The sequence below is a fragment of the Eretmochelys imbricata genome, chromosome 10 (assembly GCF_965152235.1).
Source record: "Eretmochelys imbricata isolate rEreImb1 chromosome 10, rEreImb1.hap1, whole genome shotgun sequence".
NCBI lineage: Eukaryota > Metazoa > Chordata > Testudines > Cheloniidae > Eretmochelys > Eretmochelys imbricata.
Window position 1 is genome coordinate 76,216,709 of NC_135581.1, and position 26,598 is coordinate 76,243,306.

General features: G+C 40.3%; 1 protein-coding gene across 1 annotated transcript; it reads right to left on the bottom strand.

The window, feature by feature from the left end:
- Window positions 1–293: 293 nt before the first annotated feature.
- On the bottom strand, window positions 294–25,922 carry TTC23 (tetratricopeptide repeat domain 23). Its single transcript, XM_077829337.1, is given in 8 exon segments — window positions 294–392; window positions 434–628; window positions 2,738–2,805; window positions 7,322–7,515; window positions 19,861–20,046; window positions 21,593–21,788; window positions 23,991–24,114; window positions 25,743–25,922. Coding segments are annotated over 8 exon segments (1,242 nt in total).
- Window positions 25,923–26,598: the final 676 nt, after the last annotated feature.

Sequence of the window (26,598 nt, forward strand, 5' to 3'; positions counted from 1 at the left end):
GATGGCCGCAACCCTGTGCCCAGGCTTTTGGATACAGCAGATTTGTATAGCTACAGCTGCACACACTGATTGATAGCTTGAGGCCACTTCAAATTGCAAAGTAAGAATTCCAGCAAGGGAATGGAAAGAGATTGCAGTCAGCACACTTACTGGTTCAGTCATAGCAGTGGCTGCAGCTCACTAATGACTTTAAAAGATGGATAAACACGTTAGAAAGAAATGGCAAATGCCTGCCGTCGGTTTATAACATCTTCTGTGGCTTCAAGGCTGCCTCTGTAACTCCCTCTGGTGATTTAGCTATTGCTCATAAAAGGCAAAGGATTAAGTGGAGGGTGATACATATCAAAAGCATCCGGTATGCCTTGAGAAACGACGTCACAGTCATACAAAGTCTGCAAAATGAAGCAAACAATGCAAGAGGGACTAAATCTACCGTGGTACAGCGTGTAGCATCTACTGAAATGTGCATTCCTACAAGCAGGACAGCATGGTAACCATTCATAACCTTTAAAAGGAATTCACCATAGTGCTCTGGTCGTTTAGAGGAAACTGCAGCCCGTGCCACCAAGTGAGCAGTTTCTGCTGCTTCCCCTGAAGAAGGGCTTTTTCTCAGTGCAATGAAATGAGCCTGTTAAAAAATAAACAGAGGAAACAGTTTAGTTTAAATGACACTTCTCTGATGCGGTGTCACAGTTAGCTCTGTCTCCAGTGGGACAAGAAGAAAATAAATGGGCTTATTTGGCAGAAAGTTTCTTTTTCAGGGAAATCAGACAGACTTTATAAATGAGATGTCGGGTGCATATTAAAATCAGTTTTCCCAATTTCTTCCGCTGGCATTGGATCAGGTCCGAGGTGAACTGTTTAGCTACCAATCCCAAATATCCGTTACATTCTGTTTTGGTTCAGAAAGTAAAACCCCCTCCCCTCCAATCTAATTTTCCACTTCAGTTTCTAACAACAGTATTCTTGTTCATTTCCTGTCTTGATTTGTTGTGCATTTTTCCTGTGCACTGTTATATAGCTGCATATTCCACTCCCGAGATGGCTGTAGTTGAGGGGTGGGTGAGATGACTCCTGCACATAAATGGTCACATGTGGTTAGAGTGTTTGGGGATCCTTGGGGTGAAAGGGGCTGTATAAATGATGGTTATATTTATTTGAAGCCCAGAATGAAGCATCATTTCAGTCTTATCAGTGGGGTTTCCCTTCACTTTGGACACAAAGAGATTTACGTGCACCTCTTGGTGGGCATGTGCAATGCCACTCCAAACGCCTGGGATTTACAGGCATGTGCATGAGAGAAGAATACACCTCATAATGAAATCCACTGATTCACTATTAAAACTTTTTACACAAAAAGGGAAAAATCTTGGTCCGGCTAAAGATGATTTTTACCCTTTCCCATGCTTTGTCCTTGTGGGCATAATGACACTAATGGCAAGAGGCTATAATGTTGCTGCAGCATTCTCTGCCAGTAAAGCCCTGCCACTGCTGCTCATTGTCATAATCAGCAGTAAGCCAGCTCAGCTGTGTCAGGTCATGCAGAAATACAAGGTATTTGCTGCTCTATCCTCCTCCCAGCCACTCTTCATTGCAGGGAGCCTTCTGTAAGGTAATAACAAACTCACAGGCAACTGCAATTCCTAGTTTAACTGGGGAAAATCGGGAGTCAAAAACAGTCTCTCAAGTGGACCTGAAAAGGGAAGGACCATAGAAAAATCAAATAGAAAAGTTACTGTGCTCAGTCCACATTCAGGCGAGAATGAAGGAGGAATTAAGCGATTTATGGGATATCTTGTGGGAAATGAACATGGCTTTTTCATCTCTGAAAGTGTGAGGACCAAATATGGATATTTGCAAAACTTCCATCAGGTTCCAATTTAAAGTGGATTGAAGTTTTAAAATTGTATTTATTGAGTTTTGGGGACAAGCATAAATAATAAAGCTATATAAAGCAAAACACAGAGAATCATAACATAGAGAAAAGCAACAATGGCTATATGATACAGTCTTTACCCTGCAAGCCTGTACACACTGAACTACATATGATATCCCACCAAGTCAGCCTATGTATATATAAATATTAAGGCAAATATACTGACTTCAAAAAGTAGCCATACATGTAACATCAGAGAGTAGGGATTTTAGAGAAGAAAGAGTTATCAAAAAGGATCAAGGTAGCTGTGAGTGAGGGAAAGGAAGTGGAGAGAGAAAAAGGAAGGAGAGAGGGAGCAGAAGAAAACGGAAACCTGCAAGAGTTTCTAGAGTTTCCAAAAAGCCCACTAAAATTACATGAAGCCACAAATAGCAGAGTGACAAAACACAAGTCTCTGGTTTGCACTTGCAAATCAAGTGATGTGTTGCTGCCCAAAGGCAGAACATCAGCATACACTAGTTCTATAAGAAATGTGAGGAAACTTTACAATAAAGCTTAGGCGATAAAGCTTAAAGTAAGTATTGACATATGAATCTTTTTTTAATTGGTAAGTGACATTGGTACTTATGAAAGTGAGGAGACAACAGTATTGACGTAAGCCAGGGGTAGTATAGGGGGCACACTGCAACCTTCCCAACATAGCTTTGCTTATGCTCCTCAGTCCTGAATTCCAAAAGCCCTGCTAGTCCATTCCTGGTTCTCTCTTGGGCAGAGGCAAAGAGATGCAAAACCAGGCCCTAAAATGGCAGTAATCTAACAGTCCCCACTGGACTAGGAGGAGGATTCAGGTATACTGCATACAATACCTGCTTGGAAAAAGATAAAATTTCCTTCCTCTACATTCCTGGGTACATATTCCTTGTATGAAACTGGGGAGAAAAGGCAGGGAAATGGCATGAGAGAGACAGACTGCAAAAGAAAAATGAAATGTAGGTTTAGGACTTTGACTACAAAGTAGAACAAATGATCATTCCCAGTGACCTTATCAAGATATAGGCTCTTGTAATATCTGTACATTAAACCCCAATTTAAGCCTGCTGATATCAATACAATGCAAAATATTGCACCACTGAAAACAAGTGGATTCATCCAAGGAACACAAAAGAAGTTCCAGTTGGGGAAATTACAACTACAGTGCAATTTTCCTTGGGCATTCCACCTTGAGGATCCAATCTTGCAAACCCTTTTCACATGAATAATCCCACTGACTTTAATGAGACATCTCTTGTGAGTGAGGGTGAGTAGGACTGGGCCATTAGAAAGGATTTTAAAAAACTCAAAAAGAGCCTATTACATTTCAATCAGCACCATGCATACCCGGTACCAAAAAACTCTTCTTAAGCAATGTTAGGGTGACAAACAACTGACAACAGCCAAGTGATGATATTTCACTGCTCTAATATTTTAATAAGCATTGATTATTTCCTTCTGGGATGCTTTACTGGTATGCTCTCTTTTGCACCAGGCTAGCTTCACGAAGTAACCAGAGTGGTATGAGCTTCAGAATGGAATTCTCATAATTTCACTCAGGTTCATAAATGGCTTATCAAATCATGGGATATATTATCCATAGAAAGGTGTACAAGCATTAAAAAAAGATATGTATGCTCATTACAGAGAAGTGGCTAGTTATTATCAGCTATGTGGCCAATATAGGTAATGGGCTAGGTTTTCAAGAGCTCTCTAGCCAGAACTGGGGCCAGATTTCCAAAACAGCTCAGCATCCAGCAGTTCCCACTGTGACACTTATTTCAAAAAAAGTTCAATACCCAACATATTGAGTTGTCTTGGAAATCTGACTCAGTGTGTATAAACACATAGGATTGAAGCTTTCATCTTCGTATAAGCTGTTCTAAAAACACCCAAGTCAACTTTCTCCCCTCATCTGCCCTCCCAAACCCTATCCCCTAAAACCTACTGGCACATACAAAAACCAAGGTCCAAGTTAAGGACAGATTGGTCAGCCTTCACTTGGGTTCCTCTATGGTTAGTGGCTATATTGTCCTTTCTGGTAATCTCCTAGCGCCCAATCCAACTCCCATTGACATCAAACTCGTTGACTTGAAAGGGACTTGGATCAAGCTCTCAGGCTGTACTGAAGTGTACGCAGAAGAGCTTCAGCCACAGTCCCTTTGGAAAATGTTCAGGCCTGTGGAGAGAATTTAGTCTCTCAGATACACAGGCTTTCCCCTTAGGCCTTCGCTAGAATATTGACAACGGTGTTAGTGTGTGGTGTTAAAAAAACAGATTAGCAAACACAGCCTAAACATGCTTAAACCGTAAGCGTAGATAGGGCAAGTTGTATTTTAACACATTTTCTGGTCAAAGTGACCCACAGGGAAGTGTCTATGCTTTAATTTGAACAATTTATCAAGTGTTAAAGTCTCCATGGCCTTATCTACGCTAGACTTTTAGAATTTGTTAGCTGGCATGTTCTAACAATACATCTTTAACTCCTAGTATAGACAACACAATTGCTTTCATTTCTTCCCTTCCTCTTGCATGTAAGTGATGTAGTCCATCCCAAGACAATCTGAGTAAATGGTGCAGTGGGAGAGGAGGAATGCAGACAGCAGCAGAAATAAAGTCAGCTGTGAAATGATCTGAAAAATGCAATTTGCTACAGCATAGGGAGTACAGGGGATGTTTGCCAAGTATCATGGGCAAAGCACCAGGAATTTTTCTAGTGTAATGGTGATCCAGTACATTTCTGAGTTTAGGCAGAATGGTTACTGTTTTCTAGTCAACCTCATTAATGGAGATTTTCAGTTTCATTTTTATTCTGACTGCAGAATATAAGGCCTTTGTGGAGAAACTAAATGAATTCTTTGCATCAATCTTCATGGCTGAGGATGTGAGGGAGATTCCCAAACATGAGCCATTCTTTTTAGGTTTACAAATCTGAGGAACTGTCCCAGATTGAGGTGTCATTTGAGGAGGGTTTTGGAACAAATTGATAAACTAAACAGTAATAAGTCACCAGGACCAGATGGTATTCACCCAAGAGTTCTGAAGAAACTCAAATGTGAAATTGCAAAACTACTAACTGTAGTCTGTAACCTATCATTTAAATCAGCTTCTGTACCAAATGACTGGAGGATAGCTAATGTGATGCTAATTTTTAATAAGGGCTCCAGAGGTGATCCCGGCAATTACAGGCCAATTTGCCTGACCTCAGTACCGGGCAAACTGGTTGAAACAATAGTAAAGAACAAAATTGTCAGACACATAGATGAACATAACTTGTTGGGGGAGAGTCAACACGGTTTTTGTAAAGGGAAATCATGCCTCACCAATCTACTAGAATCCTTTGAAGGGGTCAATAAGCATGTGGACAAGGGGGATCCGGTGGATATAGTAGTACTTAGATTTTCAGAAAGCCTTTGACAAGGTCCCTCACCAAAGGCTCTTAAGCAAAATAAGCTGCCATGGGATAAGAGGGAAGGTCCTCTCATGGATTGGTAACTGGTTAAAAGAGAGGAAAAAAAAGTTAGGAATAAATTGTCAGTTTTCAGAATGGAGAGAGGTAAATAGTGGTGTCTCCCAGGGGTCTCTACTGGGCCCAGTACTATTCAATATATTCATAAATGATCTGGAAAAAGGGGTAAACAGTGAGGTGGCAAAATCTGCAGATGATACAAAACTGTTCATGATAATTAAGTCCCAGGCAGACTGTGAAGAGCTACAAAAGGATCTCTCAAAACTGGGTGACTGGGCAACAAAATGGCAGATGAAATTCAATGTTGATAAATGCAAAGTAATGCACATTGGAAAACATAATCCCAACTATACATATAAAATGATGGGGTCTAAACTGGCTGTTACCACTCAAGAAAGAGATCTTGGAGTCAATGCGGATAGTTCTCTGAAAACATCCACTCAATGTGCAGCGGCAGTCAAAAAAGTGAACAGAATGTTGGGGATCATTAAGAAAGGGATAAATAATAAAACAGAAAATATCATATTGCCTCTATATAAATCCATGGTATGTCCACATCTTGAATACTGCGTGCAGATGTGGTCGCCCCATCTCAAAAAAGATATATTGGAATTGGAAAAGGTTCAGAAAAGGGCAACAAAAATTATTAGGGGTATTCAACGGCTGCCATATGAGGAAAGATTAATAAAACTGGGACTTTTCAGCTTGGAAAAGAGACAGCTAAGGAGGGATATAATAGAGGTCTATAAAATCATGACTGGTGTGGAGAAAGTAAATAAGGAAGTGTTATTTATTCCTTCTCATAACACAAGAACTAGGGGTCACCAAATGAAATTAATAGGCAGCAGGTTTAAAGCAAACAAAAGGAATTATTTTTTCACACAACGTACAGTCAACCTGTGGAAATCTTTGCCAGAGGATGTTGTGAAGGCCAAGACTATAACAGGGTTCAAAAAAGAACTAGATAAGTTCATGGAGGATAGGTCCATCAGTGGCTAGTAGCCAGGATGAACAGGGATGGTGTCCGTAGCCTCTTGTTTGCCAGAAGCTGGGAATGTACAACAGGGGATGAATCACTTGGTGATTACCTGTTCTGTTCATTCCCTCTGGGGCACCTGGCATTGGCCACTGTTGGAAGACAGGATAGTGGGCTAGAAGGACCTTTGGTCTGACCCAGTATGGCCGTTCTTATGTTCTTATGCTTCCATAAAACACTGCCTCAGCAACGTATCTCAATTCAAACCCAAAGGGATCATCTCTAGTAAGTAAAAAGCATTTTCAGACTCCATGTCTACTAGTGGCAAAGCTGCTCTGCCAAGACTACAGCAAGATGCTAATTATTGTCATTGTGATGGTGGACTTTGTTTTAATAATACTTAGAAACTTCTGTCCCGGTAGGAAACACACAACTGACTCATTTCACATATTCCACCAAACAGCCACTGAGTGCCACCTATGTGTGTAAGGTATCTAGCTCTTTACAAGTCTCTCAAGCTTTATCTTTCTTTGGGAAAAGTAACAAAACCAAAACCAAACCAGCCACCACCAGCTGTGTTGATGGTTTCAGATGTTCTTAGTAGTAATATAGGACTTGATACTGCAGGGTACTGAGTGTCTTTTTATAGGAGTTAAGGATTCTGATTGCCATTTGCAAGGTGCTTAGAACTTTACAGGATTAGGCTCACAATTAGTGTTTGTAAGCATCCCGGGCAATTTTCAGTGCTCTCCATGGTGGTTTAGATGCACAAATCCCATTATTATTAACAGGAGTTAGGTTTTTAATGTACTGCCTTGGCTGCTGACTGTGTATCATTTAATCCTTTAACGGGAACTAATGATATTTTGAAAAAATGCAGCAAAGACATGTATTTACTAATTGTGCCTGAGCCTCATTACGGTGATGATTTGCTTATCTATTAACCATGACATTTAGCAAAATGCCTTACTTGAAACCTTCTTTACCTTTACAAGATGCTGGATTGCTGTTGCATAATCCCCAAGAACCCGTGCTACTCCTGCCATTTTCTTGTATACAGGAATACATTCCAGATTGCTTTCACCCTTACTCCTCTCAATATAGCTCAGAGCTTTTTGACAGCAGAGAATAGCGTCTTCTGATCTTTTGTGACACTGGTATAATCTGGAAAGTAAAAGCAGGTTTTCTTTTAAATTATATAGCTGTTAAAAAACTCATGTGCCAGGAAGATGCTAAACAGGATGCATTTTATGTAACGCAGAAGTTACCTGTGTCTTAAGAAATTTAATCTCATTGCTAACTTTTTGTGCTGTTAAGGAAAAGTTAGCACATGTGACTCCATTTTGGTTTGGGGCCCACCATTGTCTAAAAGCAAGCACATCATGCACCAGGAGGAGTGTTCCTTAGATACTGCATTCCGGTGAAAATCCTCCTCCTTTTCTCCAGCTTGTCTTGACTCCCGGTATCTGTTCTTTGTCTGTACCTAAATCCCTATCTCCTGGCCTTTGAGTGAGGCCTCCCATCCTGATAATAAAAGTTACTGATGCATTGCTTTAGGACCGTGCTGTGTAATTAACATACTAGTTAGCACGAGGAATGCACCAAGCAGGGATAGGTGGTAGATAAGAAAAGGGTATGTTTATTGGCTAAGGTTTCTGATGCACGACGGCAACACGCTTTGCTAAAAAGTATATAACCTTTGTATAATCTGTATTCGGGGTCCCCTCCTGGCTAGCAGGGGGGCACCACGCTCGAGCGTAATAAACTTGGTGTTTTTTGGGAATTCTGCAGTTGTAGACTTTGTTCATGTGCCTCAGCCTAGATTCGAACTGTGCATGACCTATCAGGTATAATTCGCAGCAGTTGTGTGCGTGTCCTATCAGGTATAATTCGTAACAGTGCCAAAAACCCACAGTAGGGAAGAGTAATCTTGACACCAGAAAACAAGTGACTGTATATTTTCTCGTTGATTGCAAGTGACAAATGTTTTCTGTATTCAAGTACCTAAAGTCTTAGGATACAATTCCATTGCCAGGAAGACCAGTTCCATATGTGGAGTGAGTGATGAACAGGCACTAGCTATACACAACAGAGAGGAGAATTTTTGCCCCTAAATTTTAATCTTAAACTTCCTCTTCAATAAAATGCTAAGGAATGTGTTGCCTAAAAATTAACAAATGTTTAATCTTGAAAAATGGAGGTCTCTGATTTGCATCTTAGCTTCCCTTTCTTCAACCTGCATTGTACACTGCAGTACAAAAGGAGAGAGTCTTACACAAATCATACTCTTAACATGTTTAGCAAACTGAAAGACAACACAATTTAAATGAATACCAGTTAATAACTTAGGGCCAGAATGTGGCTTTACCGGCTCATGCCGTATTAAGAGGGTGTATAGCGGGAAAAATACCAGCAGCAGTGGCTGAAGCACATGGCAGCACAGTACTTCCAGGGGCAATAGAGAAATGCAAAGAGCCATTGGCCATTATCTTTGAAAACTCATGGCGATAGGGGAAGTCCCAGACGACTGGAAAAAGGCTAATGTAGTGCCCATCTTTAAAAAAGGGAAGAAGGAGGATCCTGGGAACTACAGGCCAGTCAGCCTCACCTCAGCCCCTGGAAAAATCATGGAGCAGGTCCTCAAGGAATCAATTCTGAAGCACTTAGAGGAGAGGAAAGTGATCAGGAACAGTCAGCATGGATTCACCAAGGGCAAGTCATGCCTGACTAATCTAATTGCCTTCTATGAAAAGATAACTGGCTCTGTGGATGAGGGGAAAGCGGTGGACATGTTGTTCCTTGACTTTAGCAAAGCTTTTGACACGGTCTCCCACAATATTCTTGCCAGCAAGTTAAAGAAGTATGGGCTGGATGAATGGACTATAAGGTGGATAGAAAGTTGGCTAGATTGTCGGGCTCAACGGGTAGTGATCAATGGCTCCATGTCTAGTGGGCAGCCGGTATCAAGTGGAATGCCCCAAGGGTTGGTCCTCGGGCCGGTTTTGTTCAATATCTTCATAAATGATCTGGAGGATGGTGTGGATTGCACCCTCAGCAAGTTTGCAGATGACACTAAACTGGGAGGAGAGGTACATACGCTGGAGGGTAGGGATAGGATACAGAGGGACCTAGACAAATTAGAGGACTGGGCCAAAAGAAATCTGATGAGGTTCAACAAGGACAAGTGCAGGGTCCTGCACTTGGGACGGAAGAATCCCATGCACCGCTACAGACTAGGGACCGAATAGCTAGGCAGCAGTTCTGCAGAAAAAGGACCTAGGGGTTACAGTGGACGAGAAGCTGGATATGAGTCAACAGTGTGCCCTTGTTGCCAAGAAGGCCAATGGCATTTTGGGATGTATATGTAGGGGCATTGCCAGCAGATCGGGGGACGTGATCGTTCCCCTCTATTTGACATTGGTGAGGCCTCATATGGAGTACTGTGTCCAGTTTTGGGCCCCACACTACAAGAAGGATGTGGAAAAATTGGAAAGAGTCCAGCGGAGGGCAACAAAAATGATTAGGGGACTGGAACACATGAGTTATGAGGAGAGGCTGAGGGAACTGGGATTGTTTAGTCTGCGGAAGAGAAGAATGAGGGGGGATTTGATAGCTGCTTTCAACTACCTGAAAGGGGGTTCCAAAGAGGATTGATCTAGACTGTTCTCAGTGGTAGCTGATGACAGAACAAGGAGTAGTGGTCTCAAGTTGCAGTGGGGGAGGTTTAGGTTGGATATTAGGAAAAACTTTTTCACTAGGAGGATGGTGAAACACTGGAATGTGTTACCTAGGGAGGTGGTGGAATCTCCTTCCTTAGATATTTTTAAGGTCAGTCTTGACAAAGCCCTGGCTGGGATGATTTAGTTGGGGATTGGTCCTGCTTTGAGCAGGGGGTTGGACTAGATGACCTCCTGAGGTCCCTTCCAACCCTGATATTCTATGATTCTATGATTCATAGAATTCTATGATTCTATGATCCCCTTTAAATGGTTGCAGTGCGTGCTCCTCTCCAGTGTTGCTATAGAATGCCAACCAGTGCTGAAGGGCCATAGACATGTCTATGCTTATCTTGTGATATCCAACCTTGCTAGTGGGAGTACACACCTGCACAGGTGGATGAGTCAGGCACAGAAAGCCCATCTCCTCCTTGCACAAATGTGCAAGAAAAGTCAAGAACCTCTGTCTGAGGTCTGAATTAACTCTTTGTGAAAAGAAAATGTTTCTCACTATTCTAACTTATTTAAATCTTCTGGAAAATGCTTACCTAGTATAATATATTCACTAAATATAAAGTTTTCCCTAAAAAATGACTTCTCCACAAAGATCTATAGCTATAGATTTGAAACAAACAGAATTCATGGCAGATGGCTAATTAGCTGATTGAGCAAAGTGTCAAGCAAGTGAAAAAGAACTGTAAAATAATTCATAAATCTAGAGTGAGCCAGTGGATATCTAACTCCCTTTGATTTTTTTCCCTAGATTATTTTAGCCTCCAGAACTTGCCAACTTTCAGGCTGCTTAAGCAAAGGAAAGAAGTATGCATGTTCAACCCTTCTTGTTTCCATAAAGCAACTGGGTCCTGCCAGGAGAGTAAAATACTGAATGAATAGCCCCTTTGTTTGCTGGGTAGATTGCTAAAGTCATAGAAGAACAGAAAAAGCTAAATGCCATGATGACATCATCTTGGTAGTTCAATATCCTACCTGAAAACTATGAAGGAGAGGGGAGACTTGTATATGCTGAACAAATGAATATGGGTCTTAAACATAGATCAGAAGGAACCATAGCTGTGCCAACATTTTATTATTATTTGTATAACAGTGAAGAATTCCACTGCAGGGGGGGTTCCATTGCACATGCATGTAACAAAAAGAGGGACTTTTAAAGACAGTGTTCTCTGTTTCTCTTGTGTTTGTGGCTCCAAATAATAAGGTTACCCAAAACTTGAAATGCTAGAAAGCAAATCCAAGTCCTTCTTCAATGACCACAGAGGGCTTCCTGCATGCAGATCTGGAGCCAGATGAACTGATCATGTGTGGATCTTTTGTTGCTCTTGGAGGTAGAGGTAAAGGAGTGTGTGCCTTTTAAGACCACAGTCACTGGGTTGAAACAGCCCCTGCAGAGCAGTTCTGCAGTGTGAGATAGGGGAAGGATTCCTTCCCACCCTTCATCTACCTACCCAACCCAGATTCTCAGACTGGGTGCTAAACTGAGGAACTGGCTTTAAATTATGATTCCTCTCAACACTTACTCATGTGAGTACTCCTTATCTACTGAGTGGTCCAATTGATTTCAGTGTGCACTAATCAGGGATTACTTGCATAATTAAGGGTTTGCAGGATCTGGGCCTTACATTATAAATGTCATTATCACTGCACTAGCTAGTAATCTTCTACAGTTGATGGCCAAATAGGACTCTTTTGGTAATGTTAACAAATGTACAGGGTAAAGAAATAAATTTCAGGCATCAAATATTAAATGTGTGATCATACATAAAAAATGTAACACTTATTTAGGTCCAAATTTTGATCCCACTGAAGTCAATGGGAATGTTGCCATTGATTTAAATGGGACAAGGATGTATCTCTGAATGAATTAAAAATGTATATTCCTATTATGACAAAATAAATAGGAAAGAAAAACATATTTTGAATTAGATTCTTTTCTTGTGTTATCCAGAGAGATCCTCAGAAATTCATTGAGGAATCACTAGTTTATTTAATCTGCCAAATCAAGTCCATGGAAATTGCAGCAGATGTAAAATCCTAGTCTATGAAGAATGCATTTCAAGCTACACAAAAGAACTGCAATTTTGTGATACTTAAAGGGATATATTCTCCAGCAGCAAGCACAAACAATTTTACCACAGAACAAAATATTAAAGCTGGAAATGTTTTTTGTGTGATTGTTTGATGGACCTCTATTTTCTTTAAAAATCAAAAGATAACATCAGTGATCCAAAGTAAGGATTACAATAAAGTTACAGCTGTAATGCCTTTATATCCTGTGTTGATAAGGTTGTCTCTAACGTGTAACTCTAGTTTATGTATTATTGACATAATGGAATGATGTTTGACATAAAAATTGGAGCATAGGAATCCAAGAAAATAATTTGAGACCATCCAACTATTTTTCCATCAAGTAATTTAACAGATTTAATCTGAATTTGTTAACAAATAGAAGTCTTAGTCATTGTTTTTGGGACAAGATCTTCTAATCCAAATTCTAGCCCACAGATGAAGCTTTGCAGCTGCTGTTAACCCCTAAAAGTAGGATTGTCAAGAAGGGGAATCGGAGTGTGCTATGGTTTCCCTATGCCTAAGCTGCCATTTGCAACTAGTGAAATTTAGACTTGGTGCAAGGGACTGAAGGAAAGATGACTTTAAGCCCCTTTCTTTTCCTCTGATCCTGGGGCTGAGTACGGGTCTAATTGGCCCCTGCTATAATGTACAGCAACCTAAGACTCACTCTAAATTATGGTGGCTAGAATGGACCCTAGAGATAGCTTGGCTGCCCAAAGGTTTGCCAGAGTTCATCACACTCTGGCTGAGTCTCCTTCTGTCTCCAATCATGTCCCCAGTGCACCCAGGAATGCCCCCCAACTCCAGGGGGAAGGGAGTGGGTAGTGTAGACCTAGCTATTCCAGCGCTACGTCACCCAGGATTTCCCTACAACCAGGGAATTCCCAGTTGCCCTACTAGGCATAGACTTTGCACTGTCATGGTGACAAAACCGGGAAGGAGTCAGGAACTTAAAAGAATGAGATATTCTGAGCAGACATTTGTGCAAGATATCAGCCTCTTGAGCACCTCCTTAGAAACTGCTCGGCCCAATTTCATTATCGCTTCTTCTTTTATCAGTTTTTGCTCCAACTTTGGCTGCTTAACTTTCTACAAACTCACTGCTCAGGAATTCACTTAAAACACTTAATGAGAAGATGGTGCAACAGGACCAAATAGAAATGTCCATTCAGCTCCATTCATTTTTTGCTCTTTAACCCCTTTACTGCTGCTTGAAAATCTGTGTTTTAACAGCAACAGAAGCTTCCTACAGAGAGTCCATTTAAAAAGATGGAATGTCTAGTAGTGTTTTAGGCTGTACCTGGTGTGTTATTCAATGATGAAGCAGATAGGTAAAGCAGTCACTTGGAACAAATGCTGGAATGCAATTATAACCACCAGATGACTTCACCATAAAGGGCTAAATCCTGCAAGCCCTTTACACACAGATCTCTCATTGGGCTCTGGGAAAGAAGTCCACTATAGCCTAAATTCACTATAAGCAGGTTCTACTACATGCCTACATAACTCAAAGAGCTGTGTACACGCCACACTTATTTCCTTCACTATTTATATGCACAAGGTATGAAAAACAGCTCACCACCTGTCTGACTTCTGTCATAACGTAATCAGGCCCTGACATTAACACTGTCCTGATACAAACGGCAGAATAAAAAAAAGTTCAGTCTTATACAACCAAGATCTTAGGCAATTGAGTTGGAATAATTTTCACTGAAAATACACACTTGTAACTAAGTAGATGAAAATATGCAGATTCAGATATGTGTTATTTAAAATAACAAACAAAAAACCCATTTACATGCACACTTCATTCTCCAGAGTATTATAGTCAAATCTGGGATGAACTATGGCAGCCAGATGGAAGGCTGAATGTTCTAGACAAGGGTCTGGGCAAACTTACAAAAAGTGCATGGGATCTTTAATGTCCATATAGAGAAGACAGGGCTTCAGTTTTAATGTCTCATGCAAAATATACACAAAAGTGCATGGGATCAATGTACCTCCTTCAGAAGAAGACTGAAGGGCTAAGATGCAAGAAAAAGAAAAGTCAAGAGAAAGTGTCAGGCAGTGACTGTGATTTCCAAATAATGCAGAAATGGAACAGAGATGCATAGCAGTGAATAAAAACTAAATAAGTTGGATGACCTGAAACAGAAGCAGCCTGACGTGAATGTGAGTGAAATTTTTAGATCTCTGCTGTCATATAAATAAGAAGTTTTGCTTTGATTGGATCCAATACACAATCAAAAGTGCTTAGATAGTCCTCTAAAACTACTAGCTGACAAGTATTGACCCTCTTCTGTAGATAAAACTCAAAGCAACTGCCCTGAAGAGAAAAGGGTGGCAGATCTTGGCCCAGGCAGAATGAAGAATAGAACTAGAGACAACCATTGTACAACCTCAATGACAGCAGAGGGCAGCAGTAAAAATATTACTGAGGTCATGTAAAAATAGACCAAAGAATGTGTCATGCCACTTGCAGCCTGAAACTACATGTGGTATCAATCTGATGCTTAACTTGTACTATTTCTTGGGTTAAAAGCGAGGGGAAAAGCTGTAGATAAAATTCTGAGCTGAGCACAAATGGTCTTAATTCAGGGAAACCTGTCATGTTTAAGGAGTTTCATAACCTAAAATCTAAAAAGAAAGCAAAAAAAGAAAAGTTTTTTAATAAATGCATATGACAGGTAGCAAACAGAAGCAATGTGGACTCAATAAGGAATGATGCTGGTTTATGTGAAATGAGTTTGGTAGCTTTAATTGAGTTCCTAGCCAACCAGTGTCCACATAGTAAAAATCCCAGTCTCAGTTGTTTACATTCTTCACCCTCTCTAAAGAGAGGCTAACAACTGGATAAGCCACAGAGACTGATTCTCTCACCCTTAAGAGATAGTCCCTTTTTGAGATACTCTAGCTGGAGCAATGGGGAAGGGGTCGGTGGAGAGGAAGCTTGTTCTGCCTTTCCTGTACTTGCTCTGTGTATTAACAGTGGAATTAGGTCTTTAGGGATGTCAATCAGGCATCAGTCCTAGCACACTTAATATTAGTAATATCACTGGGAACTGCGGTGAGCAAAGAGTGCAGTTCAGATTAAAAATCCACTATTCGTATGTCATCTGCTAGGATTGTTCCCTTCGGACTACTAGTAGCTTCCACCACTTCCCCAGAGAGTCTATTCCATGGCCTACTTGATCTCACTTTCAGGAATTTTCCCTCAAATCCTCAGCTCAGCACAAATCTGAGGTGGACACTTTGTTTTAAAAGCTACTCTTCTGAGCACATGTTTTACCAAAACAAAAGGGCAAAATATGTCATTTTAATTCAAACTAGAGCATTTCAGATCTCTCATTAGAACATGGAATTGAGACAAATCAAAGTGAAAGGGAGTCAATTAAAGTTTAATAAATTTGAAGTAATTAAATAAAAGAACAATTTAAGCATAAAGGCAGATGTCACATAATCATTAACCACTGGAATATGGACACTAGGCATGCAAGGGCTCCATCTGCCTTCCAATTCTGGGTACTGTTTGGGAGGCAACAGCTGATTTAGCAAAGGCTTAGGATTCAATGTAAACAGCATTAAAACCATTAGCTGTAACTTTGTCATGCTCAGCTAAGCAGGTTCTGCTGCACCAACATGATATGCTAATGAAATAAGCTGGACATTGGGAAACAACGCATAAGATGACCTATGCTCTTCAGTTACATGGATCCTTTTCTGCACCAGCAAAAACACAGATTCTTTTGGGAAGTAACTCCTCTTGTAGTCCATAAGGCCAGTTTGCTAGCTTGCTATATTGCAGGGATCGGCAACCTTTGGAACGCGGCCCGCCAGGGTAAGCCCCCGGCGGGCTGGACCGGTTTGTTTACCTGCCGCGTCTGCAGATTCGGCCGATCGCAGCTCCCACTGGCCATGCTTCACCGCTCCAGGCCAATGGGGGTTGCAGGAAGCGGCGGCCAGTGGGAGCTGCGATCGGCCAAACCTGCGGACGCGGCAGGTAAACAAACCGGCCCGGCCAGCCAGCTGATGGGCCTCGTGCCAAAGGTTGCTATCACTGTTCCCTCTAAGCTGTGCATGTGTGTGCGTGCACACAGATCCTAAACGCCACACACACGGTGAAACACTGTGCACACAAAAATTTGCACAGAAGAAATTTTTTGCGCACATGGCCTGTCAAAAATTAGAGGGAACATTGTTGCCGATTCCTGCTATATTGCATAATGTGTTTTCTTCATTGGTTTGATTGATTATATTGTTATTGTCTTGGGTTTTGTTGATGCTGAATTCCAGTATATGTTACTCATAATAATTGGCTGTAACACAAGGAACCTACAGGCCTGTATCCTGTATGATTAGCTAGAGCAAGTTAGCATAAGTGTTTGTAACCTTTGCCATACATAAATGGCCTACCGGTTAGCCCTTTTGACTTCGGGGAACCAAACAAAGAACTGAATGTGTTTACCTTAAGTCCGGAACAGACCGGTAACAGCAGGGTACACTGCACAACATGGAAGTCATGACGTAGGCCAAAGGTAACGGTTTTGGGGATGAGATAATCAACATTAATACGTATGTATATATGTCATAATATGTTAGCCTATAGAGTAAGTGTACCCGAAGATTTATCTGGGTGAGGAAATAAGATTTGGGCATAGTAGGTTGTGCCTGATTAAAACAGTCCCAGAACCCTATAAGAGGGTAAACAACCATGCAGGGGGATCGCTTTTTCCTATCTTCTATCAAGCTATCAGCTCAGCTTCGCAATACAATTTAGCTACTCAACACTTGAACCTGATCCCTAGCAATTTGGGGAGCCTGGACCATCAAATTCATCGGGCAGGCCAGAGATGGGGCTGGTCCTCTGTCTCCAACTACCAGGTTTTCAGGGAAAGGTGAGAGTATGCTAGTTTAAGTAGTCCTTTAGAACAAAGATGTTACCACCAGGGGCCAAAGAATTGTATTACTTCTTTGTGGCTCTGTGTTTTATATCTTTTCTTATTCTTTCATTAATTTCATAAAGGTCTTAACGTTTTGGTATTGTCCTCAGTGTAAGTGTCCTTGCCACACAACCCGAGGGTCTGCTCATGACGTTGAACTCTCTGAGTTTTCTAACCCTGTAGCCTGAACTGGGACAAGAACCTAAATATTTTCTGGTCAGATCATTGGCGAGCTGTAATAAACTAGCCCATAAATTCAGGTCAACACTCTTTACCTTGGTGTAAGTGAAGAATCAACCTACATATTTTTAATATAAAGGAAACTATAAAAAAGCAAAAGCTACCAGCTGCCCAAAATATAGCCAAAATTTGCTGATACCAGCTGAGGATTTTGCCTGTAACATATCTGAAATGAGTTCATGAGAGCTGACAGTTTCTCGGACAATATTAAAGGTGCAACAGCAAACTATCCCAAAGTGATGGAAAGATAGGAAGAATAGTAAGAGGTCAATACAGCTTGATACAGCTCTTTAATGACCTGAAAAATCAAAAAGAAATCCTACAAGAAGTGGAAATGTGGACCAATTGCTAAGGAGTACAAAAGAATAGCACAAGCACAAAGGGACAAAATCAGGAAGGCTAAGGCACAAAACAAGTTACACCTAGCAAGGGACAAAAAAGACGATAAAAGGTTTTATAAATACATTAGGAGCAAGAGAAAGATGAAGGAAAGCATAGGTCCTCTACTTTGTGGGGAAGGAAGGCTAATAATGGACGACATCAAGAAGGGTGAGGTGTTTAATACCAATTTTGCTTCAGTCTTCATGAAAAAGAAATTATGACCAGATTAATATTAATAACAAGGAGGAAGGAACGCAAGTCAAAATAGGGAAAAGAATAAGTTAAAGAATATTTAGATATAGATGTAGTCAAGTTGGCAGAACCCAACAAAATTCACCCTAGGGTTCTTAAGAAACTAGCAGAAGCAATCTTGGAACCATTAGCAATTATCTTTGAGAACTCATGGAGATCGGATGAGGTCCCAAAGGACTGGAGAAGGGCAAACATAGTACTTATTTTTAAAAAGGGGAGCAAAGAGGACCTGGGGAATTATAGAGCAGTCAGCCTAATTTTGATACCTGGGAAGATACTGGAACAAAGTGTAATTAGTTAATGTGTTTCAACAGGAGTAGTATCCACAATATTGGAGAGAAAAGGCTTATCCATCAAAGCTAGTGACTGTGGAGCCTCAAAAGATTCAAATTGTGCAGTTCCTCTCTAAACCCAAGAGTTCAGATGAACTATCTGAATCCCCTGAATCTGCAAAACTGAGAACTACAAATCTTGTAACAATCACAACAAAACCTTAAAACCATTATTACTACTTCATGTTTATATCTGACCCTAGCTAAGCAAGACAGCATACAATGACTACAGAAGGCTTTACTATTAGATTACAGAAGCCACTACCTGCAACTTTCCAAGCTTGTGCTACTAGCCTGGAAACACAGTACCATACAACATCACTGAGGCATTTGACTGTGGCCATATTTAGCTCTGGCATAAGAACGTGCAATTCTAGTCAATGGAATTATGCCAATTTACTCCAGGGACAGAATTTAGCTCCAAGTCAAATAATAGACTAGTTGGTGGAGCTCTACTCTCCAGGCCAGTGGTGACTGGAGAACACATAGGTCTTCTCCTGCAAAGTTACTGTACTTCAGTGCAAGTGTAATTGGTATGTGTAGCCACAAAAAGGTTACGCACTAGGAGGCGTAATGCTCTGCTCCAAGTAAATGTAAGTTTCCAGCCCCCTCTGAAGAGCACAAGGTAAAAAGGAGGCAGGGTGTAGGCAGCGAGATGATGATTTCTTAGCAATAAATTCCCCTCGTAGCCGGCCTCTTGCTATTAGGAGTAATTTAGCAGCTACAAAGCAGCACTTTCCTTAATACAGGATCAGGTTCCCAGCACTCCCTGTCCTGCTCATCACTTTTAACCTTGTGATTATAAAAGCAACATGTCACTTCTGTGGTATGCAGGCTCAAGCCTTGAAAGATCAGCTGTCAAGCACAGATACATGAGCATTGCACAGAGTTTCTGGTGACATAAACAGAAGAGACCATGATAGTATCAAGCAAGAAAAAATTCCTAATCTCATCTTTCAGCAGTGTTGCTACTGTAACCAAAACAACAGATGGAATAGGATTCAGGGCAAAAGATCATGGAGGCTACAAGGCCTTCCAGCCAATGAATTCACACTGCTGAGTCACTGCTTTGGCAGGGCTTCAAGGGAAGAAGTAACTTCATCATAAACCTATGACTGACTGCTTAGGGAAGACCATGCTTAAAGCCCATCCAGACTGAATGGGACACTATAACATCATTTAAAAAGGAGTAGGTGGTGGTGGGCCAGTGATATAGCTGTAGGATGTGGGAGAATTTCAAATCCGAGGTTGGTCCTGTTTTGGCAAGAAATGGATGGAACAGTTCACATAATTCCATAGCGACCCCTGTGGTAATTAAGAAGCAGTATGGATGGTCTCTGAAGGGAGTCATATACGTTCATCTTTGCCTTAAAAGTGAAGAGTAAATTGTAAAACTAGTAGTAGGACCCCCCCCTTAGTGAATGTATGAAATGGCAGATTTATAAAACCACTTTCAAACCCTCTATTGTATGCATATGTTATTTATATTTTATTTATTATCTAAATTTGTTAGTGTTACACTGGATTTTAAAAAAAATATTTAATAATAGAATCCAAACTTACTGTGCAAACGACAACTCAGCTGCTGCTTTGATTTCCATCCATTTGTCCTGTGGCATGTGATCACTTTGTAGTAGTTCCTCTGAAAGTTTCTGAGCTTTTACTGAATTTCTCTCTGAATCTTTCAATCTGAGTAGTGCTAAGGATAACTGCACTCGCTTCATGTAGGTCATTAAAAGAATTGGCATACTTTGGAAAATCAGAAAAAACATATAGGGTTTTTTGTGATTTAATTTGTGTAATGTGAGATGCTGCAAATTAAGAATTTCAAGTGTACTGCAAATGTTTGGTTTTGAAAAATACAATGCATTTGAACATCTCTTTTAAAATATCCAGATATCCACATGAACTCAAAACAACTTAAAAGTTGACTCAAAATGTAAGCCTGTCTAAAACTAATTTCTTTTGAGTTACTATATCCTCCTGAAAGGGAGAAAACTGTCAGTCTGGCTGCAACAGTGTTAAAATATATAGTGAGATGTTGTCCCTTACCTAGTGTGCAGAAGTTGGAGAAGGATTCATGACTTCTGATTCCGACTATGTTTTGCCATGCAACTTTGTGTGACCTTTGAAAATAAACTGAACCAATCTGTGTCTGTTTACCCTTCTGTCAGATTGGTTGCTCAACCTAACAGAGTTTTATGAGGTTTAATTAATGTCTAAAAAACTTTGTTTTATAATTAATTAATAGAAATCTCCGTTCTGGGTGACCAATCTCAGTTCTGTGTTGAGTTTTTGTCACTGTGGATGCAACCGTATTCATGACCATGAGTGGGTACAAATGTTCTATCATATCTCTGCTTTCCCTAGCTACTTTGTTCTTACAAAAAGAGAAAGGAAATAGACAAGAATTTGTTCTCTGAAAAGACCAGAGAGTAAGAATCTTGTCCCCTTCCATACTTCATTGCTCACAACAGTGAGAAGAGGCATGGTATGACAAAATGTGTGTGAGAACAACAAATCCAGCACCTTTGGTATGCTGTCAGTGGATCTCTTAATTATGAAGCTTCCAGACAGTGTCAGAGTGCCACAATCTTAAAAATTCTTTACTCTCATGGAGGGGGCAGAAATACTTATTTCTTCCACCCACATTTTGCTTTAGGCCTTATGAATGGCCTAACCACCTCCAATCTCCTGGCTAAAGACTGATTTTGTTTTGAGCTCTCACTGTACATTTCAATCTGTGGGATCTGCTGTCTACTATGTACACTGGATCCTCGCTAGAACACGGGATTTGGGATCCATGCGCGGTACCGTGTTAAAATGAATTCCAATTAAAGTAATTAAATTTGGGATTCATGGCCGCGACCGCATTACATGCGAATTCACGCTATATAGACGCGTGTTTTAGCAAGGGTCCAGCGTACCTATCCAGTTTGTATTTTGGACCTAGGTTTTCGTTTCTCGGATCCTTGTAACGATAGGACTTAAGTGACAATAACAGACGTGATGTAACTGCTGTTATTTAAACAATGATGGAAAAGATGCAGGCCACTCCCTAGAGACTAAGGTCCATCCTGGCAAGAGATGTTATTAAGAGTTATTAACCACTCTAAGGAATACTGTTATTGGCATTACAACATGAATATGGGGGGCCATATGCTTTTTTTAAGGGTAATGAGGTTCCTATTGGATGTTTCAATAGACAATTCTAGAAATTAACACTGTACATTTGTCAGGTGTTCATATCATTTCAATAGATCCAATCTATTGATCTGAAATAAACTTCTAGAACCAATTGCAAGTAACAAATAGAACTGAGAAAGGATATTCGTGAAGAGCAGTTCATGATCTTCCTAATGTCTGACAAATGGCAACTGAGCATTTAAGAATGTCCATTCTTTGTTCAGAATCAGAAGCAGGGATAGGTGAGCTGGCAAGAAGAATTTCTTTGGCTTTTTCTGCATGTTGCTTTGCTTGTAGTGAAAACCCTGTGAACATAAATAAGAAAAAAAAGTCTTCTGTGGGTGATTCAGCTTTTAGATTCTCATGAGGAAAATGTAACTACTTCCACATGTATGCTGAAGATTACGATGTTTCCTTCTCCTGTCGGAAGGCTTTGGCTTAATTTAATCTAGAAAGTATATTCAGGTTTTCCAGCAAGAGGCAGAGATAAGCCAAGAGATCTGGGCAACAACAATGGGATCACATTCAGTCTACCTGAAAAATCAAGATTCATGCCTGTAAAAACCAAAATATATTCAATTTTTTATCCTCACAAATCCATTACTGAAGTCCTCTGATGCAAGCCATAATTTCTTTTTAAAGATAAAGGAAACAGACTGCATGATGCAATTGGAGAACTCAAGCTAATTTCAGTTAACGCAAACAACTGGTCAAAAGAGTTGCCAATATTTCTTATTTAGTAAACAGTCTATTGCAAATGTAACTAAAAACGAAATCCTAAAATGCTTTCATTGGTTTAATTTTAATAATAATATAATAAAGCAGCTTTATACAGTATCATTTGGATGCCTTAAAGTGCTCTACAGAACTACAGACTATGGAGCTGACCCTGCAAGGTACAGGGATCCATCCCAGTTTCCTCTGAAAGATGAGGGAGTATAACACCTTGCAGAATTGCATCCAGAGTATTTAGAGGGATCATTTTACCCTTCACTGAAATGCATCCACACACGTTCTGTAAGCAGAGAAATAAAGAACATTGTAGCCACTTGAAACCGACTGGGTGAATTTTGTCCAAGTTGGAACTTAACCAGGACACGGAGGATAACACCCCGGTTCTTAAGAGAAGTGCTATGAGGATTTATTAATTTACTGAATTTTTTCAAACCAAAAGGAGAAATAATTCAGAGGAACAAGTGCAAAAACCATGGCAAGATACAATAAATCATCTCAAAAAGAGGAGACAACAGAAATACTAATCAGAACCTGGTCATGGGATTTCAGTGAGTACTTGGGACTTCAGTTTACATCTAATCTAAAAGCTGGCACTGCCAGCAGCACAACACCTATTAATACCGTCCTTTGGCACTGGTTTCATATGGATTTGGAGGTAAGAGAGAGTGACATTTAATGAATCACCAACACTACTTCTTGCAGCTCCTTAAAGATCTCTCATTCAAGGAGTGATCTGGCCAAACGCTCATCAACATTACTGCGTATTGTGATATACATAATTATAAAGATTCTTATGCATGCTTAGACATTGTAAGTCTTGTTCACTAATTAACCTGACATGTCCGATTTGTTATCTTATTCAGCTGATCTTTAGAGTAACACAATGTAAAAGCACAGACATGGCAAGGATTACTGTTTGTTAAGGAATACAGACAACAATGATAACCCCACAATTCCCATGATCCCATGCCTCTCCCCAGGCTTCTATATTTAACTGAAAAGCAAGATTAATTCTGAAGATTCCTAGGTATTCAAGCATGGATGGAACCTAAAAAGTTTTCTCATGTTTGTGAAGAACACATTGCAGGAGACAGATCACCACACACGTATTTGTAAAGTGACTTAGAAATTCGTAAGGGATAAAGAAAATAGTTATCTTGGACTTAGCTGTAAACTGAACGTGTATGAACCATACATATTCAAAAACATATTCAAAAAGGAAATGCCACAGTCAGGATTACTTTAACAATCACAGTTTTCACAGATGTCCTAGATTTGGTCTCAAATATTCCCTATTATAACTCCTTTAATAAGCCTATTTTCTTCTTAGGATCCTCACATTTTGGTAGGATGAGAAGTCGTTATTGTTGAGTATTCTTTCCAAATGATTTTACCTTAGTGTGATAAATTCTGAAGCTTCATACCCCTTCTCTTTTCAACACAGTATTTCTGCTATGAAAATTCTTTGGCACACATGCTTTGGAAAATTCTTTAGTTATCAGAAGATTCCAGAGGGAAAAGAAGATATACTAACAGCTTTAGCCAGAAAATCAGTGTGTTCTTTAGCTTGTCCTTTTATTTCTTTTTAAATTAAAATGGCTTTTCTTCTGTTCCATTGACCTGATAAACATAAACCGTCCTTTTGAAAAAAAGGTCTGTAAAAGCTCAGGGCAAAATCTTGCAATCCTTGCTGAAGCCATTGGGAGCTTTGACTATGAAAGGACTGGAGGATTTGGTCCTAACATTGTGACCTCTGAATTTTGTAAACTCACCTTTAAGCTGGAGGTATCCCTGAGCCAAATTAACAGGGGCTTCTGCCATTTTCCAGTGATGGCCTCCATAGCAAATTCTTGCCAGAGCTATACACCTCATGAGATCCGAGAGGGCTTGGTTATACTAACAGAAAAAGAACGCTCTGTTGTTTAAGAAGCCTAAATTACAGGGAACCTGAATTGCACAGATACTGACTTCCTTCAGGTCCCATTGAATTCAAATGGAGCTGTTGGTGTGCAGCACTTCTCAATATGAAGCCCAGACTGACAATGGTCAAACCCAACCCGTATTGTGACTATTTCAGTATTTGGGTGCTGAATTCTCTGTTTGTCTGAAAGTGGAGTATAGCATTCCATTCACATTCTACATTAATCAAAAGACTCAGTTATTCTGAATTCTAATTAGACTGGCCATATGTGGCTAATGTGAGGTCAAATAATAGCAAATGTTTGAAAGGTGAACACAGTGGAAGATACAAAGGAAGAGGATTATCAGTTGTATGCTAATTGATAAACTCATGTTTTATTAGTAACATAGGTAAGGAATTGTAAAGATTTTTTTAACCTCATAGAGTTCCTTTAACAAATTGTACAACTGTAACCTTTAGACTGGTAAATGGTAAAAGTAACTGGAACCCACCCAACAATGAGTTTTAACAAAACAGAAACATTTCAGTTAAGATGGTACTGTTGCAATCTCCTCTCACTTGTACCAGAATTCACCAGTGTAACTCTGTGTCAGTTAAATTACTCTTGATTTACACGAGTGTAAATAAGAGAATAATCGAGGTAACAGTTTATTTTGATTAACAAGGCTTTTATCATCATGTCATTCAGCATCTTTAAACTTGGCACCTTGGTTTTCTGATTCTCTACCTGAATATTACCAAACGATCCTCAAAAAAGTCACGCCTATAACACCTTTAAGCTAACACTTGTGAAAGTAGAATGAATTATATTGAAATTATAATTCATTAAAGAAATGCTACTTGAAGGGTTTGTTGAAATATAGTTGTCAGGAAGAGAAACATTAAGGAGTATGAGACAATGAGTCAAACTAATTAACTTAGAGCGCCTACTGAGCTAGGAGATTGGTAAACGTTAGTATGCAAATAAGATATGTATGTATATTTGTCAGTTTCTGCTTCCTTTTGTCTCTTATGTTAAATTGGCTTTGGCTTAATTGTATAAATAAGTTAGCATGAGCCTCAGAGAGGGTCTCACATATCTGGGTGCATTGGCAAAGCGCTTTGCTAATAAACAGAGTGGTCTGACAAATTATGTAGGAGTCCTGATTCTGACTTTGACACACTGTATCCCAAGTCATTTAATTATTTTGGGCTCAGTCATTCTACCCGTAAAGTCAATGGCAAAACCCTAGAGAGCGTTAGGCAGTTCTAATGACCAGGGGTAGGATATTTAAAAATGCTCAGCATTGGGTTAACTCGTCTCTCATTCAAGCAGACAGGAGTTTTACCATTGACTTTAATGGAAGCAGAGTTAGATCATTGCTGGGTGCTTCTCAAAATCCCACCCTTGATCCCAACTACTGTGCTATACTTCCATGAGCACCTAATACCCCACCTTTCCCACTCACCATTACTTCTTGACCTGAAAATTACCATTACCACTGAAATCCGGACACTACACTGCTCAAGTCAAATGTATAGTGTTTGCCTTTGCTGCTGTGAAATGCATGGTATGTGAAAGCAAGTGATTTGATACAAAGTATGTCAAATACAGCTCTCTTACTTCATGACAGCTGCTATGCATCTTTGCCTTTTGTTCACACTGCAGAAGCTTCTGCTCCGGAGGCTACAGTAGTTTCTCTTCTGAAGATCTGTTTTGGAGCTTTCTTCTGATTCTAGCATTAAGGGCAGCAGCAGAGCCATCAGTGTGGCTAGAGATTCGGGCTTCTGGAGCTTCCTGCATTCTCCTGTCTACATCCTCTTTTGATCCTGTAATTTAACCAAATTCACATTTGCTAAAAGCAGAGCAATTTATCGAAGATTTTTCAGTACCTTATAGCAGTGATTCTCAACCAGGGGTCCGGGGCCCCCTGGGGGGCCGTGAGCAGGTTTTCGAGTCTGCCAAGCAGGGGCGGCATTAGACTTTCTGGGGCCCACGACAGAAAGCCGAAGCCCCGTCGCATGGGGCTGTAGCTCGGTGCCCCGAGCCCTGCCACCCAGGGCTGAAGTTGAAGCCTGAGTAACTTAGCTTCACAGGGCCCTCTGTGACATGGGGCCCCGGGCAGCTGCCCTGCTTGCTACCCACTAATGCTGGTCCTGGGTTTTATATGCAGAAAACCAGTTGCTGTGGCATAAGTGGGCCGTGGAGTTTTTATAGTATATTGGAGGAGCCTCAGAAAGAAAAAGGTTGAGAAACCCTGCCTTATAGCTTTCTGGGCTCACACATCCTACGGCTCCCAGGTAGGCCTTGGTTATGTAGAGTATGTTATTATAAATTATTAGTCAAATAATAAAATACAGTATTTTTGCACAACTTTATACAGAATAAGTACCAGTACAGTACAATCTTCAGGCTTGGCTTGAGTTATCAATAAGGCCTACAAAACATGCCTCATTTTAGGTAAACAGGCTCTGTAGTA